The following is a 17328-nucleotide window of genomic DNA, read 5'->3' on the forward strand; positions in this document are numbered from 1 at the left end:
CTGCTCTTGTCCTTGGCAAACGGGTCTCACAATTCAAAAAAATAAAATAAATAAACATGACTTCTTCCACTCAGGAGCACGCCCTGCTCTTTTTTTGTCTCGTCTCATTATGTAGTATTATAGTACATGTATGTGCACCATCGCCACTCGGGCGGAATACCCTAGCGGTAGGAATAGCGATCAAAAGTAATGGTGCCCCATTGCTACCTTTCTATAACACAGATCTTTTTTTCCCTTTAGCCATTTCATAATCCGTGAATGCGGAATTAGTATTGGGGGGGCGTCGTCGTTCTTTTATCACATGGCCCCTGGCAACTTCTCTGCCGTGAACGCCGACGTCGTGGCAATGGTCGTAAATGTGCTGTGTTGGTGGTACGCTGTATATAGCAACGGGAACGAAGGTCGTAGAAATGTAATGTTGGTATAGTCGCGACGATTCATCACCTTCCCGTACTCCCCTTTGCGACAATGCAGCCTTTCTCCTCCTCTAAAATTAACATGGTCATGTTTCCAGGGCCTTCCCGCACGATCCCGTGACAACTCAGGGTTATCGCAGAACCAAGAAACCATGGCAGCCTCCCTCGTTCGAGTCACCGCAAATAATATGCCCTAGAAGAGAACACGAACTGTACCCAAAGGGTCGTGTCCTCACTGTCAAGATATGATTCTCAAGGATAGCTCTTCGGTCATTCAATCCAAAGTCACCGCCCTTCCGCCAACGCCCTGCTCTCGCTCCGTAAAAGCCAATGGTTGTGATATCAGGTGTTGAGCAATTCAAGCCCGTCGGCTCATGGCGGCAGTAGCACCAGCTGAAGCGAGGTCCTGCTTGCCACTAACACTGCGACCAGCTACGCGGGGAAGATTGCTGCCGCTTAGGGTCGTGCCGGATATCCCACTTTGACCAGTGCTTGTTCGCTTGATCCCAGCGGACGTGAATGGACCCGTGATCCCGGACGCCCGCCGTGTGGTAATGGGCGGAGTGGGCTTATGGGGAGACGCGCCCGTCCGTGGATTCATTGGCTTGTTGACTCCAGGGGGGTCGGGAAGCGGTCGAGGCGCCGATATTGTGTTGTGTCGCTTCATTGGAGACGCGTCCCTGATTGCTGTACGGGGAACAGGTACGGAGGTCTTCTGGCCAGTAATGAACTCGTGCCGAATGGCCTCCTCCGGCTTGATTCGCCGGTCTGGATCCCATCTCAAACAACGAGCGATGAAATCCAAGAACGGCTCGTCGTCGCACTTCAAAGCCTGCTGAAGTGTCTTTGACGAAGGCCGCCGCCGGCGGCCCTTACTAGAGACTGTCAGGCGAGGCTTGCCCATCGAGTCAAAGAAGAGCTTCTTCCTGGTGCTCTTCTCAATCAAGTGCTTCTCGGGAGGTCCAAATACTTCCATGATACAAGCTAGTTGTTCTTGTTCGTTTTCACCAGGGAAGATTGGAACTCCGGTATACAGTTCAGCCAAGATGCAGCCTATGCTCCACATATCGATAGGCAATCCGTATGTCATACCGAGTATGACTTCAGGCGATCGATAAAACCGCGACTGGATATACGTATATACCTTCTCGTTCTCGAAACAGCTCGAACCAAAATCAATGACCTTGATTTCGGAATGCATAGGGTGCCTGAGTAAGATGTTCTCCGGTTTCAAGTCGCAATGGATGACTTTGTGTTGCTTGAGCAAGTTGAGGGAACTGAGCATTTGCTTTGTGAAACGGCGAATCAGCTTCAGAGAGAAGCCACGGAATGAGTTCGATTTTATGAACTCATAAAGGTTCATATCCAAGAGCTCGGTTGAGATACACAGATGTCCTCGGAAGTAGAAGCTGTGAGTGAAGTTAACCATACTATGCCTGTTCTTCGGATCCCAGTCCCGGATCTTCTGGAGAATGTTGACCTCGACCAAGGCTTGTTGATGGAATCTTTTCTTGTTTCGAATAATCTTGACGGCAACCAGAACACCGGTCTTGTGGTCAATGCATCTGACAACTTGGCCAAAACTTCCCTTCCCTAGAATATCGACAATTTCGTAGCGAAAAGCTAGGTGATCGCCAACAATGATCGAATAGTCGCCACGATCATCGTCATAGCCGAAGTTTGGGGCACTGGATTTCAAATCGCCAACCACCTTGGCGGCGTTTTGCGTGCCGCAGAAGTACACATCGCTATAATCCACAATTTCCCCTCGTTCGTATATATTCAGCATGGCAATCCTGATGGCTTCTTGGGGGCTGACTCGCTCCTTTGGCGTGGCTCTTTTGCGCAAAGCATCCAGGGTCCTTGCTGCCATTTCGGTCTCTTTCCTTCTTGAAGCAAGCTTCCGCATCTCGTCTTCCGCTACAAGGTCGTCCTTGTCCAGCTCCGCACTGAATAGGTCTTGCTTGATTGACGCTGTAGATGGTCGCGGCCGCAGTATTCTCTGCATAGACGACGATCGCGATCCGGTCGAGGGCTCGACTGCTAAGCTGTTGCCGGCATCGAGTGACGACTTCTTACTTGACTGAAGCCCAGCCTTGGACTTTTCTTGTGCCATGATCGTGTTGAGGCTCGAGGCAGAGCTCTTTCTCCTTCTAGATTCCAGGTAGTTGCCGGAAGACTTCGTGACAACACTGGGGCTTGGGGCCTTCATCGATCCGAGGGTTGCTGAGATGGGAATGCGAGGCGGTGGCATGCTGTCTTGCCGAGCATGCCCCGAACCATGATCGACAGAGCCGTTGGTGGGATGATTGCTGCTCTTTGAGGTGCTCCGTTTCCACGACAAGCTTAACTTCCTCCTGAGGGAGGTCATGGATGACGGTGTTTGTGGTTCTTCTGGGCTTGATATCCGTGGTGGTGATTTGGCGGCCGGTTTCGTCAACTTCTGGGCACGAGGACCCGTGGGCTTCTGTGGTGGCCTGGTCTCGGCGCTGGTGCCAACGTCTACAGGCAGTGTCTTGTTCATATCTCCGCTGGTTTTGGCCCTGGCAAGATTCGCGCCAAAGGAGCTCTCACTCTTGGGAACCGACGAAGAGAGAAAGGGGGAGACGGAGGGTTTACCGGGGATCTCTGGCACTGAGTCAGAGGAGCTTCTCGTGTGTATATCGTCTGAGCTTTCGAGCCGACTGTGATGGACAGAGCTGCTACTCCGCAGGCTGGGTTTCTCTGGATCCCTGTCCTTGTGGCCGCGGGAGAAGAACGTGCTCTTCGACGCAGTCAAGGGTGTGGTAGGTGTCTTCGCGGTGACCCTGCTAGGGGGCGGAGTCACCTTTCCGGCATCATTTCCTTGGTCTTTCAGCGCTGAGATCTTTGCTGCTGTTGGTGTGCTCAAGGGCCCTAAGCTGATAGGCGGTAATCTCAATGGTGCGAGGTTCTTTTTCGGCTGAGTGGGAACTATTGCCCTTTTTTCGAATTCGGAAGGGCCCAAGGTCGCTCTTGATTTTCGAGTACTTGGTTTCCTCTGTACTTGCGAAATTGGTTCAAATGAAGGCGCATTTGACAGGGTCCCAGTAGAGTTGCTGTGAATACTACTCGCATCAAAAGCATGGCTAGATTTCTTCCTCTCGATAAAGGCTAGTTCAGCTGGCGAATCTTTAGGTGATTCATATGCCTTGGGGATGGCTGGCACTGGGGGCACATCTTCCTCCTCCTCCGCAGCCGGCTGGGTGCCGTGCGTGGGGTTGGCTTTGGGAGCAGGTAACCGTGATGAGGGTGCCGAGCTCTGTGCAAGCCCGCGTTGTATTGATCCAGTTGAGGTTCGGTGTGTATTGAAGCTCGTCGTGGAGCCCACAGAGAGTCCAGAGCTGTACGATTTCCTGTTGGGATCAGGCGTGGTTCTCGACGAGGAAGGGGTGGACGTCTTGCGCGGGATCATGGAAGGCGAACGTGAAGTAGGCCGTGGCTCAGAAGTTGCGGGCTGAGAGTTGGCGACCTGAGCTAGGCTCTGAGACTGGTGCATCGACATACGTTTCATCCTCTGTGCGTCGGTGGGAGAAATAGTCCTTGCGCCCAGACCGGAAACATGAGAAGAGTGACCACCAGGCATGACGGATGCTCTCCTGCCGGATCCGGGTGTCCCACCGGCGCCCGCACCAGTCCTCGGAGATCGTGGGAAGACTATCGACTTCCGGCCGCCATCGGGAGTGAGCTGGCTACTGTTACTGCTGGTGCTAGCGGAGAAGTTGGTGGCGGATATTCTTGGGGGAGGTTGGACCGATCTCGCCTTTGTCGCTCGGGATGCTGTAAGGCCCCTCGTCGTGTCACCACCGTTGCCAAAAATCTCTACCGACGTGCGGGCGCTGGTGTCTTTGTCGGAGTTCGATATCAAACTAGGACGCCGCTTCTGAGCCATGCGGGTTCCATGGTCGAAATCGATTACGCCGGGCCCAATCGACTTCCTCGGCGGCTTCCCAACGGCGGCATTAGACACTGGCGGGTAGTGGCTCTGGCGACGATTCCTCATGGCAGCCGGCGCAGTTGGCGCATCCATAATAGTTGAGGAAGGCGCCGACGCGTTGGACCCTAGGCTAGCCTGCCTATTGGACGTGCTCGGCCTCCTCAGTATGGACCCCGACCTCGTAGGTCTGCCTCCAGCCGCGGCCGTGTTGGGGGTGGGATTGGGCTGTATGGCGACACGCGTGGTGCTCCCATTGTGAGTGACGTTAGGCTGCTGACCCGCCATCCTGTCGACCAAAGGCTTGTCGTCGAGGATGGAGCCTTGTCCGGTGGGCGAGGGAAACTGGGTCAGTTTGAACTCGGTAGAGGCGGACTCAAGGCTGCTTTGTAGGTCGTCGAAGCTGACCGAGGGCAGGAAGTCAAAGGAGCCCGTCGTGGAATCGGTCAAGTCACCATTTCCTCCATTCCGGCCGAAAGAAAACAGTGAGTGGTTGTTGGAGGAGGAAGCGCTCAGCATTTGGGCGTCGTTGGAGAGCGAGGCTGCCGTCGATGCCGACAGAGAGGTCGCAGCCGGGTTTGCAAGAGGGTGAATGTTTTCCTTGGTTCTAAGAGGCCAGGGGCCGTGTCAGAATGGGGTCCTTTGTACTATGATGACCTATTTTCTTTTCTCCTTTTCTCTCCCTCAAGCGGGAAGCAGCATCTGCCGGGACAGGCAGTTGTCACGTCCTAGGTCCCGGACGAGAGTACAGGGGAGTGGGAGAGTGTAGTTGGAGTACATACGATCGTGTCGGGGAGCGGGAGGTATTCGCTGGTCGCGGGCCAGCAGGGACCTTGTGATCCCTAAACATAGGATCGACGGCCAGACAGCGTCGGGCGGGTCGCTTCTGTCGGGTTCGCGGCTGGCGTCGACAATGCGAGCGAGCGACAGAGGGACAAGACAGCCCAGAGGCAGAGGCCTGAGGCACGGCGCTGGGTCGGGTCGTGTGCGGGATGGAGCGTGTGAAAAGTCCACAGACCGAGTCGTCCCCTGAAGGCGTTGCCGCTAAGCCGATAACTCGCGCCGTGTCTCTGGGTCGTATCAAATCAAAATCTCAGTCCGGCTAGGGAGCTGAGTGCCAAACCCCGGGGCTATCGCATCGCTGGGGCTGAGGCGCGGCGACACGGGTTGCGAGGCGTGTGTCGTTTCTTTCTGCGAACAACGGTCGAGTCGAGTGAGTGCACGCTCGACCGCAAGCGTCGTCGGTCTCGGGGGTGGGAGTTGGTTGGTCGGACGGATGTTTGGTCAGGGAACAGGAAAATAAGAAGGTCGAGGTTGCAAGGTCCCACCTGCCCGCCATCCGCGGAAATTGACTGGCCCAGGTGCTCCCAGGGCCGGTTGCTCTTTTGCAGGCGTCCGTTGCCCGTCGCTAGGGACTAGGGGGCGCCCAAAGGGGGGGTCCCAGGAGCTAGGGTAGGCACTGGGCGGCCACTGGCACTTGGGACTCGGGAGGGGAGGGCCCTATGGATTACGATGGGCATTTGCCTGACCGCGAGCGAAATGCCGTTCCCCTTGCACGTTCACGTCTTCTGTGCAACTACACAGTAACTGCCTTCACCACAGCGACCGACCTGGATCTTGCTCGCACGTATGGAATATGTTAGTTACCTACTGTACCGTACCTTAGGTAACTAGGTAGGTATGTAAGTTACACTATGCCCCCGCCCAAGGGTTGCCATTGCAGACGACAGTTTCGCTTGCAACGCGCCGCCTCGGAGCGCAACGATCAGTAGTCCCAACCTTAACTATTCCTTCACAGAAGGCCAACATTCATCTCAGATGTCCTCCAACTTACCACCGTACCTTCAGCAGTCTCAAGCATTGTTCCGCTCCGTCGATGATTCCAAGTTTTGCAGTTCACGGTCCACGGTCCACGGTCGGCCGGGCCACCATCCTAGCCCGCAGAAAGTAGGCGGCGCCTTTTAAGACGAACGACCCTCCAGCTGGGGGCATGGACCGCATGGACCCAAAGCAGCCCGCCGCACTCACCAACAACCACGCCAAGTTCCCTCTCTCAATATCTGGCCGCCTTCCATATTTCTTGGAATGCATCCCACGTCTTGCAGTTCCTGAAACCATTCAACGACGCGATCCAAGATCGAGTCCTCCCCTGCTCGCCTGCCCTCGGGCTGTCCTGTTGCTGCAGACTACTGTGTACAGTACTTTCACTCCCGGCCGCGCTACCTGCAAACGGCGTCATCTGCCCGTGCTTCCCGGCGCGCACTTCTCGATGAACTAGCACCGAACTCGGGAATGTGAAATCAAGTCTTGCTTTTTCTACCTGTCACACGTCTAATTGACGCACTGCATGTGCCGGAGAACAGGTTCCAGCAAGTGCCATGCACTCGGCAATCATACTTATAGGGACAAGTCACAGATGGCTCCCCATGATGAGTATAGCTCTATAAAGGTAGGTAACTTGCCATGTACCTAAGTATGTAAAGCATAGCATGTAATTTCCTTGACTGGAGCCCATGACGAGCAAGAACACACACACACACACACACAACGCGCTCTCGGATCGCAACACGAACTCCATTGACGGCTGACGGCAACGTACGTGCTGTACTCCGTGCTCGGTTTTGATATACCTGTAGTCCATTGGCGGTGTCCATTCGCATCAAGGGACAGGGTCCTGCGGGTCCTTCCTCTCACTCCTCTGGCAAACAACTGCTCGACTGTTTCTTCGCGCTCTCGACCTCGCCAGATGACTGGCCGAGAAAAAGGTCTCCGACTCTTTGTGCCTGACTAAAGTGGGCTCTCGATGCAAAGCACCGACCACGCGGAGACGTTGCTTCGCTGCAGCCCGCTTTCTCTTTTGTTTTCTTAATACGGATGCACTATTATCAACCTAAGCTCCTGGCCCCGAAATCTCGACAGGAGGATCTGCGTACCGAGCCAATGCTCCGTCCACGCGCCTCGTGTCCTAAACTGGCCAAATAACCATTCTGCCCGAGCAACCGTCTATCAAGCTGGCCGTTTTCCTTGAATCTGCCTGCTTATCTGTAACACGATCCCTGCACTTACAGTAAACGCAGGCAATGGGACGAATATGCGACTTCTCAAGATGCAAACTGGACCAGATCACATTCCTCCATTGCACCAGCGGCCAATGGGATCATCCTACGATGAAAACACAGTTTTGCGCATCCCGTGCCCAACACAGCAGCGCGCTTGCGCCTGAACAACACGAGAAGTCTAACGGGCTGCTCAGGGGTCAAGCAAGCTCAAGGTTTTCCGAGCGCGCGAAAGCTTAGGCGTTAAGAGGATCGTCAGGGTCTCCGGAATTGGCCCCCTTTTCGATGCAGCCACCGCAACCGTTTTGGGACATGGGATGCCCGCTTTAGCCCTTTGAGGCTTTTCGCCCTACGCGTGCGGCTTGCATCCTACGCCACAACATCCGCCACGTACTCAACCGTAAACGGTTTGCAATCCAGCATCACGTAGCTACATACACGGCGCAAATTACGTCGGCCTCCCTTTTCTCGCTTCGGGCACGTAGGTCACGCTACCCGAGACATTGTCGCTGATCCGCAGAGCCATCCTTTGTCATTGCGCGGAGGGTTTCCTCCCGCTTGCGTTGGAACACGGGTGAGGCCAATTGTCAAACTGATGACTAACTTCGTCTGTCGATGCACAGCTCCAAACAAGTTCAAGAAACGTGGACCTATAGACTGGAGAGCTTCTCTGAATTTTGATAGCCGTGTTGGAATAACAGGCATTGATTATTGGTGCTTTTGAAGAAACGACACTCCATATCATCAGTTCTCCAACGGCAGAGAGGCAAGGACCTAGTCTCATCCCCAGTCGTCCTTTCAGCCCTGTTCACGCGTGTCGCAATTTGAATATGGTGTATATATTCCGTGGCGACGCCAGTTCGTAATACTATTGAAAGTGTGAATATACATATCATATGTAGACCAAGCTACCACAGTACCACCACTCTCATACATGTTTACCAACGTCCTCCAGCTTTATGTGTGGCCAAAGACATTGCAACCATCATAGACAATGCCAATGCTCATCATATTGATGTGCCCAAAAAAGAAGAAGAAAAAAGAGCCTCCACTGCTCTTCTGAGATCTCTTTTCTCCGGACCACTGTGACATACCAGATGTGTCCTTTCAAGTCCTTCTGACCAACATGTTGAAAATTTTAATGGACCCAAGACAAACGCTTCCCACGCATTCGGTAGCCGTTGCTGCGCAGGATGACCTTCGATGCCAACGGAAGGGTCTCATATTTCTTTGAGAATGGAGGGCCAAGGCCAAAGGCCCTGTTTGCATGAACTCTGCGCTGGCTCTTCCTCAAAAAGCCAGGCATTGCGTTGCCTTGGCCTGTCCGAGTTAAGAGTTGCAAATGCTTTCGGTCGGCCATCTAGACCCATGATGTTTCTTGTGTCGGTGTCTTTTGACTATAAATTGGGCGCTGCCTTATGTGCCTAGACTATCGCTGTTCGCATGAGTTCTTCGAAAGAAATTATGCTGCGAGTTTGTGCACAGAATGGATTGAGCCTGCAGCGCACGAGCTCTCGTTGCTTGTTCAGACTCCTCGATGCAATGCTCTGAAGTGGATGACATCGAGTCTCTTTGATTAGGTACTCCTATGTCTCTGAATAGGACCTCCGACGCCCCATTGCACAGAGTATAGTGCCTGGTCCACATATGTCGTTCAACATACAGGCGTTACACAGCATCAGGACCCCTGCAAGCAGCGGTCTCTGGTGTTGTTACATTGGCTGCCCAACCGTCCGACGCGCCACCGACATTATCCTCTGTCTTAACGTGATATGATGTGTGTACAAGGACCTCGTTCGATGTGGGCTGGAGGTTTATGTTATCCGCATGGAAGATCGATTCCTCGCTACCAGCGAAACTGTTGTTTCTGTTCTTGTGTCCGCCGATACTCGCCGCAAAGCTGCGACTCACACCGTAAGGCCTAAAGCTGTGGTGCCAGGTCGAGCTACTGCGTCCGCCGATCGTGGTCTTGCTGTAGCGTCGGGATGTGAGCCGTCCCCCATTCCAGAACTTCTTGGTGGTTACTGGGCCCAATACTGGGAGGTTGGCGGCGATGATACCAACGAGGGTCTCTCGTACGCCCCAGCGGTTGACGTTCGTACCACTCGGATTCGCACCGACAGTCAGAGTGACCCGGACGATTGCTGCTGCTATAACAAAGAAGCCAGAGCAAATGAGTATGCCGACAAAAAGCTTCCTGAAAAGCCGGATATATCAGTATAAAGGAATTTGCACATGACACTCGTGTCGTAAACCCGGACTTACTTCTTCCATGAAACTTGAAGCTGCCACAGAATCGGGACCGGGATGGCCAGGATGGCGAGGTCAGTGCTGTAGTAAGTTAGATGATAGGCCGCTGCCATAATAGAGCGGATCAAGGCTTACATGACATTGAGTATGGCGGTGACGATGAAGTTCTGCGATCTAAAGGTGCATTTGACTATAACAGCAACGTCAGCTTCTAGAGGGAGGCATGGGACTCGAAACACAAGACTAACGACCCGGATCAGGCACAACCCTAAATCAACCGTTAGTGATGATTATGGAACCAAGCTTCATTTATCTTCACTTACTGCCAGTTTTTGTCCGTAGGAAAGCATGTAAAAATAACCTGGGACTGTGTGAGCATTTTTTTTTTTTTTCGTACACGAATTCATTCCAGCAACTCACTGTGAGTAAGACGACAAAATATGATCCAGCACATATCCACATTAACCAGTTTGTAAGCCTAGCTTGCCAGAGACCCATAGTAAGTCGTTTGAAGAAGCACAGCATGACGCCTTTAAGACTCCACAGAAGCGCCGAGTACGTGAACCACGCTGTGAACTGGCATATGGATCCGATCCTATATTGGGCCACCTCTTCATCGGAAAGAGCTTTGGGATTGGGACGTTAGCGTTTGATAATCTAGTCGATATAGTTGATGAGGGTGGGCTCGACATACGACGGGTGCGCTGGAACGTGGCTGCATCAACGTTCGATCCTAAGAGGTCTTGAATTGCCGTTAATCTTTTGGTTCTGAATTCGGTATTGTATAAGCTTGACTTACATACGAGGTGAACTAGTACAGCATCACCAGTATACATAAAAACGATGATCAATGCAAACAGATCATCGCCCTGAAGACCCCTGAGGCCGACGGTCTTGATACGCACGGCGAATCGAGCAAAGAGGACCAGAATCCCTATCGCGAAGAGTGTCCATACTTCGGTTAGAAACTGGGGTCCAGAGTCAGTGATAACTATTGCGCCGAGCTGTCGCTTAATGAGGGTGCGCTGGGGATGTCATACCGTAGCTGAGCGTTCGAGTCCAGTATTGGCCATTGTGTGACCAGCTTCGGCGGGTCTAATGGCGTTATGATAGCACCGTTACAACTGGATACTCGCATGTATTTCAAGGAGCTTTGCTGCTCGCCAAATGCTCTCGGAGTCGCGCATGGGATATATATCGAGTTTTATTACTCAATGTCAAGAGGCGAGGCACCTTCAACCGAGGGACTCGAGACGCTAGGAGATCTCAAGAGACGGGGTACTGGAACTAGCAAGGACTGGCTTACAGTGCTAGTCAGGGCAGTTCCAGGCCGAACGGTTGTCGGTGTTGAAGGAGCGAGACTGGCATGGGAAGAAGCCAAGGTATACATAGCGCTGCGCAGCACGAGTTTGGACGACGATGAGGAACTGTCATCATCCATTTCAGCCTTACAGGCCGCTAATCCATGCTATTCAAGGCATTGGCTAACGACTAATGAGCCTCCGATTCGATCTGACACGAAATAGACTTTCGATCTTCATAACTAGCAGAACGGGGTGGCAAGATCGGCCCCGGAGCAAATCAGTGCACAACGTCACATTCCGTCCCGCCGGCGGCCAATTCAATATGGCAAGCTGAAAGTGTTGAAATTTTGATTTGATAAGAATGATACAGAGAGAGGACGTTCAAGATATGTTTGATTTTATCAGCAGTCTGACGCTGACCCGCTGGGTTTGGCGATATCCAACTCAAGTTGAAATTAATGCTGTGTGAAGGTCGCTGAATCTAGCTCGGTCGTAGTAACTACTGCTTACATCCACTACTATGCTCCCCCGCATCATGCTAACTTAGTTAGTCAAATGCATCCGGTTTTAAGCCGATAGAGTTTCCGCGAAGTCGAAAATATTATGCGTGGCAAGGCTGGAGGCTGTATCCTTCCAGAAGGTGATCCTGACGCACGGATGGGGAGAGCAAGGCAAAATATTTTCATGTATTTGTCATAACAGGATTCAAGATTTCCATGGAGAGCGCTTGGGAGCTACGGTGTCAGAAGACAGGATGAGTCCTTGTTCATGATTGGGATATGGAAGTTCGCATCGTGAACCTGAGCTCAACTTGCCTCGGTAACATCTGGATCGCAAGCTTGGACGCACACATTCTTTGTGACAAAGCCTCCAGTTCACTAATATCTCCCACGTTATTAATGGTTGACTGTTAGTGATTTCATTCGCCAGCTGCACCGAAGAATCGCTCTCTTGGGAGACCCAGACCGGGCTTACGGAGGAAGCGTTCACAGTTCCAATCTCACCAGGAATTCGTCTCCACCACGGAGCGTTTACCGCGCTGTGGGCCTAACGCACTATCTCATGGACCGCGCCAGCCCTATAAGATAGCGCACTCTTGTCCGCTACAAGGGAGATCACAAATACTAGCAGCGGAATCCTGCTTGATTCAGTCGTCCAGATTGACCCGTGACATACTCAGCCCAATGCAGCCAAAGCTTATATGCCAAGATAACCAGTACCGCCACCCAAAACCCCAGAGTTAACTTGTTCAGTGATCATCAATCTTCAAACTGTCTATCATAGCATTGAGTTCACAAACCAGATTCTCGTATACCGCTTGTTGCAAGCGCGGCTTTGACAAGTCGAACCCATAGCCGAAGTCACAATACAAGCACCTCTCTGTCAGCTGCTGATACCGAGGACCCAGAGTAGAGGTTTGTGACGCCAGCTTTCGGATGGCCACAACATCGTCTGGTGACTCAACTTGAGACCAGCGCCCGATCTGGAGGAGAATCGTGCCGAGGCTCCATAGGGTCAAGTTTCGGATACCATATTGGAGCATAGCCTCTTCAAATGCTTCTAGTAAGGTGCCCGGTGTGCATGATGACTCGATCCCCTCCATAGATGGCGGCTCTAGCGCAAGAGTCTCCTTATATACGAAATCCGTACTGAAATGCAGGGTCCGGAGACTTTTGCTCAGCTCAGATCCTATTTGGAAGAATGATAAATCGGCCAGGGCAAAGCAAGAACCCAACCAAGGTGTTGAGTGGAATTTCAGGACTGCTGCAACCAGGTTGCGAGCGAGTCGAAGCTGGTCGACAATCGATAGGGAATGCTCCATCGGATATCCCAGTGCCTGGCTCATGGGGGCAGGATGACATGCTTGTAGTCTTTGCGGGTCAGTGTCAGGGTAGAAGAAGTGCCTAAAGGTCTCTTCAGAACATGTGTCGAGGAACCCTAGACATCGGTTAGGTGAATTGGAGACCTGGCATGATCTGTTCAAGAACAAGGTCGAGCATATGTCTTTTCCCGATAGGTCATCCGAGTTCGTGGAAAGTCCCGAGTCTTCGGGCGTCAGCAACGGAACCGGACTTTCTGCGGCCATCAAGTTCCGGGTGACTGTGCAGTCATCTTGGAAGCGAACTTTCTGACGCTTTTGACGCCCATCATCTGAGCGTGGAGGTGTGTTGACACCTGACTCCATCCAGTCGATGACTCGTGACCGCACCTGGAAGCTTGTTACGCTAGGTTGGGTTTGATTCCTACCCAAGTATATGTGAGTTAAGCTGAGTTCCAACGAGCTCGCAAGGGTTGCCTTTCTTACCATGCGCTAGAATCATGCCCGTAGCACAAGAGTGCCATATCCATATGGACTTGGTCCTCGACCTTGGCGTCTATAAAAAGCTTCACCTTGTGCCGTAAACTTGCAGCAGAGCATGACCGCGCAGGCTTGGACCAGGCCATTGCCAATGCAAGATGGACAGCTCTCGACGCGCGTCGAACCGTCCCATAGCTACCATATTCGGGTTTCAGGCGGGTATGTGTGCTCTCTAATTGCTTCCTGGGCTTTTGGAGTTCCTCAGCCTGCTCCCGGAGCCGTCGTAGATCGTCATTGAAGGACCGCAGATCTGCAATGGAGCTATCGAAGTTCGACTTATTCCAGGTGATCTTGACTCTGTCACGAAGGCGACGCACAGCATCCTTGAGTGACTCGCCCTACCAGAATTAGCCTTTGAAGCAGTTCGTACATCCAGGTTGACATGCCTTTTGGCGTTGCGACTCGATTTCGTTGAAACAGCCCATTTCTCGCTGAAGATCCTCCATAACCCCTCCGATCTCTTCGATAATGCCAAGGCATGCCGTATAACTCTTCCCCAACGATCGCCTAAGCCCTGCTTCGAGCTCGTCGCAGCGCCATTTCGCATGGTTCGCATCTTCGACCATAGACTCAACAACAATCTCATCTTTTACCACTGACCGGATGAGTAGGTGTACCTCGTTATGGAAGAATTGCTGTTGTCGCTCCACCTGTTTGCGGACACGGCGGATTTCCCGTGCATAATGGCCATATATCTTCAATTTCTGACGCAGCGCACCGTAAGTCTTGATTGCGGCCCCTAACAGCGGCAGAACCGCGAGCGTCAGCGAGACTGGGTCCATGGCCACAATCAACACGAATTGAGTCGCAAGTATGCGATGATTATGAAGATGTCTTGCACGGAGTTTGCGGCTGAAGTGCGCATGTCAACCCATGCCTCACTCGCGGGGTCACGTGCACCATGGTTCTTCAGCCGCAGATATGTGTGCATGCAGCCAAGCGAACTCGGCAATATTTGACAACGGAACATTCAACAACAAGCACCTGGCATGAGACGTTGACCATCCTCTCAAGGCATATGGATCATTTTAAGGCGCAAGGAACTCACGATGCTAGCCTCCACATTCGCCAGTTCCTGGAGGCATCGCAGACTGGTCACGGAATTGAAAGGCCAGATGAGAGATCTCCTGCAGCAAGGCTATGCGCTGAGACCCTAGCACTTTTTGCCGAAGCCGTCAGGACTCTGTCAAAGGGAGAAAATCGCGGTATCTCGAATTCGAATCGGATCAGCCTCGAGCGAAGCTTCGGGAGATTGAAACTGTGGTCAGATGGCCATGGCATAGCTCGTGGTGACGTCGATAAGACTTTTGAGGGATCACGGAAATTACGCCAGGCTTCCCTAAAAATCCTTGGAAGTATCGGTGTTACATTAACAGAACGTGAGTAGTCCTCCAATACGAGGGCCTGAGTAACTATTCTCAGCCTGGCTCAACAACGCCCTCATTGAGCTCAGAGAGACTTTCCTAACCGAGATCTAGGACTTGTACCGCAACTGATTGACGGATCTACTGTAGTGGACCATACAAAACTTATCCTTCTAGTGCCTGAAGTGAAGCTCCTTCTAGGAGCCATCGAGGACGAAGATGGCGACTCGAGCTCCAGTGATGATATATCAAATCTTGGCGACGATAGCATCCGCGAGATCTTGGAGGATCTTCACACTGATACGATATGCTTGATGGAGCTTGAGCCGCTTCTCAAAAACCCCATCCTCGATTTTATTAGAGAACCCGATAACCTGGCAACAGATGGTGTTACGACGGCGTGGCTCCCGCATAAGACTTTCTGTGATAGAATTGAGAGCCGATTCCCACAAGCTTCGCCCTTGCTTATAACTCGTTTAGGCAAGGCTAACTACGAGAGATATATCAGGTGCCAACAACAACGCGATGCGCAACTGAACAACAATGTTTCAAACTTGCCCATGGCTAGTGGAGGTACTATTGATGGTTCAGAATTCAATGATTCTGGCATTGGCTCGTCACTACCAATGACATCATCGTATGCGGAAACAGTGATGTCTTACGGCGACGGGAAAGATCGCTCTACTCGAATTCCTCCCTTGCCGACAGAAGGTAGAAAAGGTAAGCCATTTGAGTGTATTGCGTGTGGAAGATCAGTTCGCATCATGAACAACTCGGCCTGGAAACTGCATCTGTATGGGGATCTGCAACCGTGGGTGTGCCTCGACGCGTCTTGTGTTCGTGGAGAGACTACGTATGGGAATCGAAACGATTGGATCTCCCATCTTGTCCTTGGTCATGGCTTGGGACCTGCGTGGGAATCGTTGGACTGCCCGCTGTGCCATGCCGTTATCGAACCGGGCAAAACCTCCATTACCAAACATCTCGGTGGACATCTTGAAGAAATTTCACTGGGCGCTCTTCCTTCCGGGACTAATTATGAAAGCGAAGTCGAGGAGGACATTTTGGAAGCCAGGCGGAAAATCTCGGCTTTCATACAAACCTTAGATCAGGTACCCTCGGCGGAGGATATAGAACGGATCACACTGGACATTAATAATCGAATCGAATCCCAGGAGGACATTTTGGAAGCCACTCAGGAAATCTGGGCTATGTTACAAAAGAGCAGAGATCAGTTAAGTTCGGCGGAGGATATGGGACGGATCATATTGGGCGCTCTTCCTTCCGGGTTTGATAATCAAAGCGAAGCCAGGGAACTCCTTTCGGAAGCCAGCCGGAAACTATCGGCTATAGAAAAAACTTGCAAAGTTACGTGCGTCTGGGTGGAGGATATCGAACGGAAATTTCTGGACTCTAGGGCTGAAAAATGCGCAACCTGTCAAGAAGATCATGAGGACGTGCCATCAACTCTCGATGCGCATGGCAGCAATCAAGACTTCAAGTCAGGAATTCATGAAGACGGCCCAGCGGACAGTAACATTGTATCCATTCCTGCGGCGGACCTTTCTGACTCAGTGGAATAGGATCAATACGTGCTCAAATGTGCGTGCGGTGTTGCAGATGATGATGGTAACACAATATACTGCGAAAACTGCGATACTTGGCAACACATCGCCTGCTACTATCTTGATACGGACATGCAGGAAGTCCTTTCGGAGCATTTCGATCACTCGTGTGTTGACTGCAAGCCTCGACCAATCGATCGCCAAAGAGCACGCAGCATACAACAACGGGTGAAACAAGAGCGGGACGCTTTCCATCGAGAGCGAGACACTGTCCACGAGGACAAAATCAAGGATAAAGGCTCAAGGAAGTTCGCATACCTACCCACTCCCCACAGCTCTCGTGAAAGTAGGGCAGCGAGGCATCGAGCAAGCGGTAGCAATGCCGGGGAGCCTGATAGCGCTGTCGATGACGATGAGCCTCGCTACTGCGACTGCAATGGAACCTCATATGGCGAAATGATAGCCTGCGATGCTGATGACTGTCAGAAGGAGTGGTTCCATATTGGCTGTGTTGGGCTGACGTCGGTGCCAAGTGCCAACGGTATGTGAACATTTCATATCCCCGAACGGATTTCGGCATGAGTACATTGTCTAATGCTTTCCAGAAAAATGGTACTGCAAAGATTGCAGCAGTCGGATGGAAAAGAAAGAGGCCAAACCCCAGATAGCGGTGTAGTATGTTCGGAAACAGACTGGTTCTAATCCTACTCAAGACCCGTTGGATCTTAGGTTCTACATTTGATGGAGATATCTGGGTATCAGGGTCGTAAAGATGGTCGGCCGGATTGACTCAATCCAGCTTGGGCTTACTGTTAATGGCTTGACACTTTCCCTTGACACAAAGAGGACTATGGACTTGGTTTCCTAAGCTTGTTCAGTCAACACACTTCTATGGTTTTGAGGATGTATCAAGCTGGGCCTTGAGGTTGTACAGCTTGCGTTGCCAGGCACTTCACGCTGACAGATAAGAAGCAAGCTATACCGAGAATTTTGGATAGCACAGGTCACAATCTGGTAATGCAGCATTGCTCAGGGGACATATGAACACAATATACAGTATGT

The 17328-nt window shown here is 52.0% G+C and overlaps 4 protein-coding genes across 4 annotated transcripts; 1 reads left to right on the forward strand and 3 right to left on the reverse strand.

Moving 5' to 3' along the window:
* Positions 1–774: 774 nt before the first annotated feature.
* On the reverse strand, positions 775–4887 carry JN550_011407 (uncharacterized protein; the record flags this gene model as incomplete). Its single annotated transcript, XM_049309768.1, has 1 exon — positions 775–4887. The coding sequence occupies one exon, from the start codon at positions 4885–4887 to the stop codon at positions 775–777; it is 4113 nt and encodes a 1370-aa protein (XP_049166637.1).
* Positions 4888–9092: 4205 nt separating this feature from the next.
* Positions 9093–10747, reverse strand: JN550_011408 (uncharacterized protein; the record flags this gene model as incomplete). The annotated part of the gene is made up of 9 exons (XM_049309769.1): positions 9093–9621; positions 9690–9755; positions 9810–9864; positions 9923–9942; positions 9998–10035; positions 10095–10300; positions 10369–10416; positions 10474–10642; positions 10715–10747. The coding sequence occupies 9 exons, from the start codon at positions 10745–10747 to the stop codon at positions 9093–9095; spliced, it is 1164 nt and encodes a 387-aa protein (XP_049166638.1).
* Positions 10748–12227: 1480 nt separating this feature from the next.
* Positions 12228–14119, reverse strand: JN550_011409 (uncharacterized protein; the record flags this gene model as incomplete). Its single annotated transcript, XM_049309770.1, has 3 exons — positions 12228–13221; positions 13284–13675; positions 13955–14119. The coding sequence occupies 3 exons, from the start codon at positions 14117–14119 to the stop codon at positions 12228–12230; spliced, it is 1551 nt and encodes a 516-aa protein (XP_049166639.1).
* Positions 14120–14238: 119 nt separating this feature from the next.
* Positions 14239–16815, forward strand: JN550_011410 (uncharacterized protein; the record flags this gene model as incomplete). The annotated part of the gene is made up of 4 exons (XM_049309772.1): positions 14239–14716; positions 14816–15124; positions 15182–16068; positions 16285–16815. 4 exons carry the CDS (start codon positions 14239–14241, stop codon positions 16813–16815), a joined length of 2205 nt encoding a protein of 734 aa, XP_049166640.1.
* Positions 16816–17328: the final 513 nt, after the last annotated feature.

The sequence above is a fragment of the Neoarthrinium moseri genome (assembly GCF_022829205.1).
Source record: "Neoarthrinium moseri strain CBS 164.80 chromosome Unknown scaffold67_Wmoseri_CBS_16480, whole genome shotgun sequence".
Taxonomy (NCBI): domain Eukaryota; kingdom Fungi; phylum Ascomycota; class Sordariomycetes; order Amphisphaeriales; family Apiosporaceae; genus Neoarthrinium; species Neoarthrinium moseri.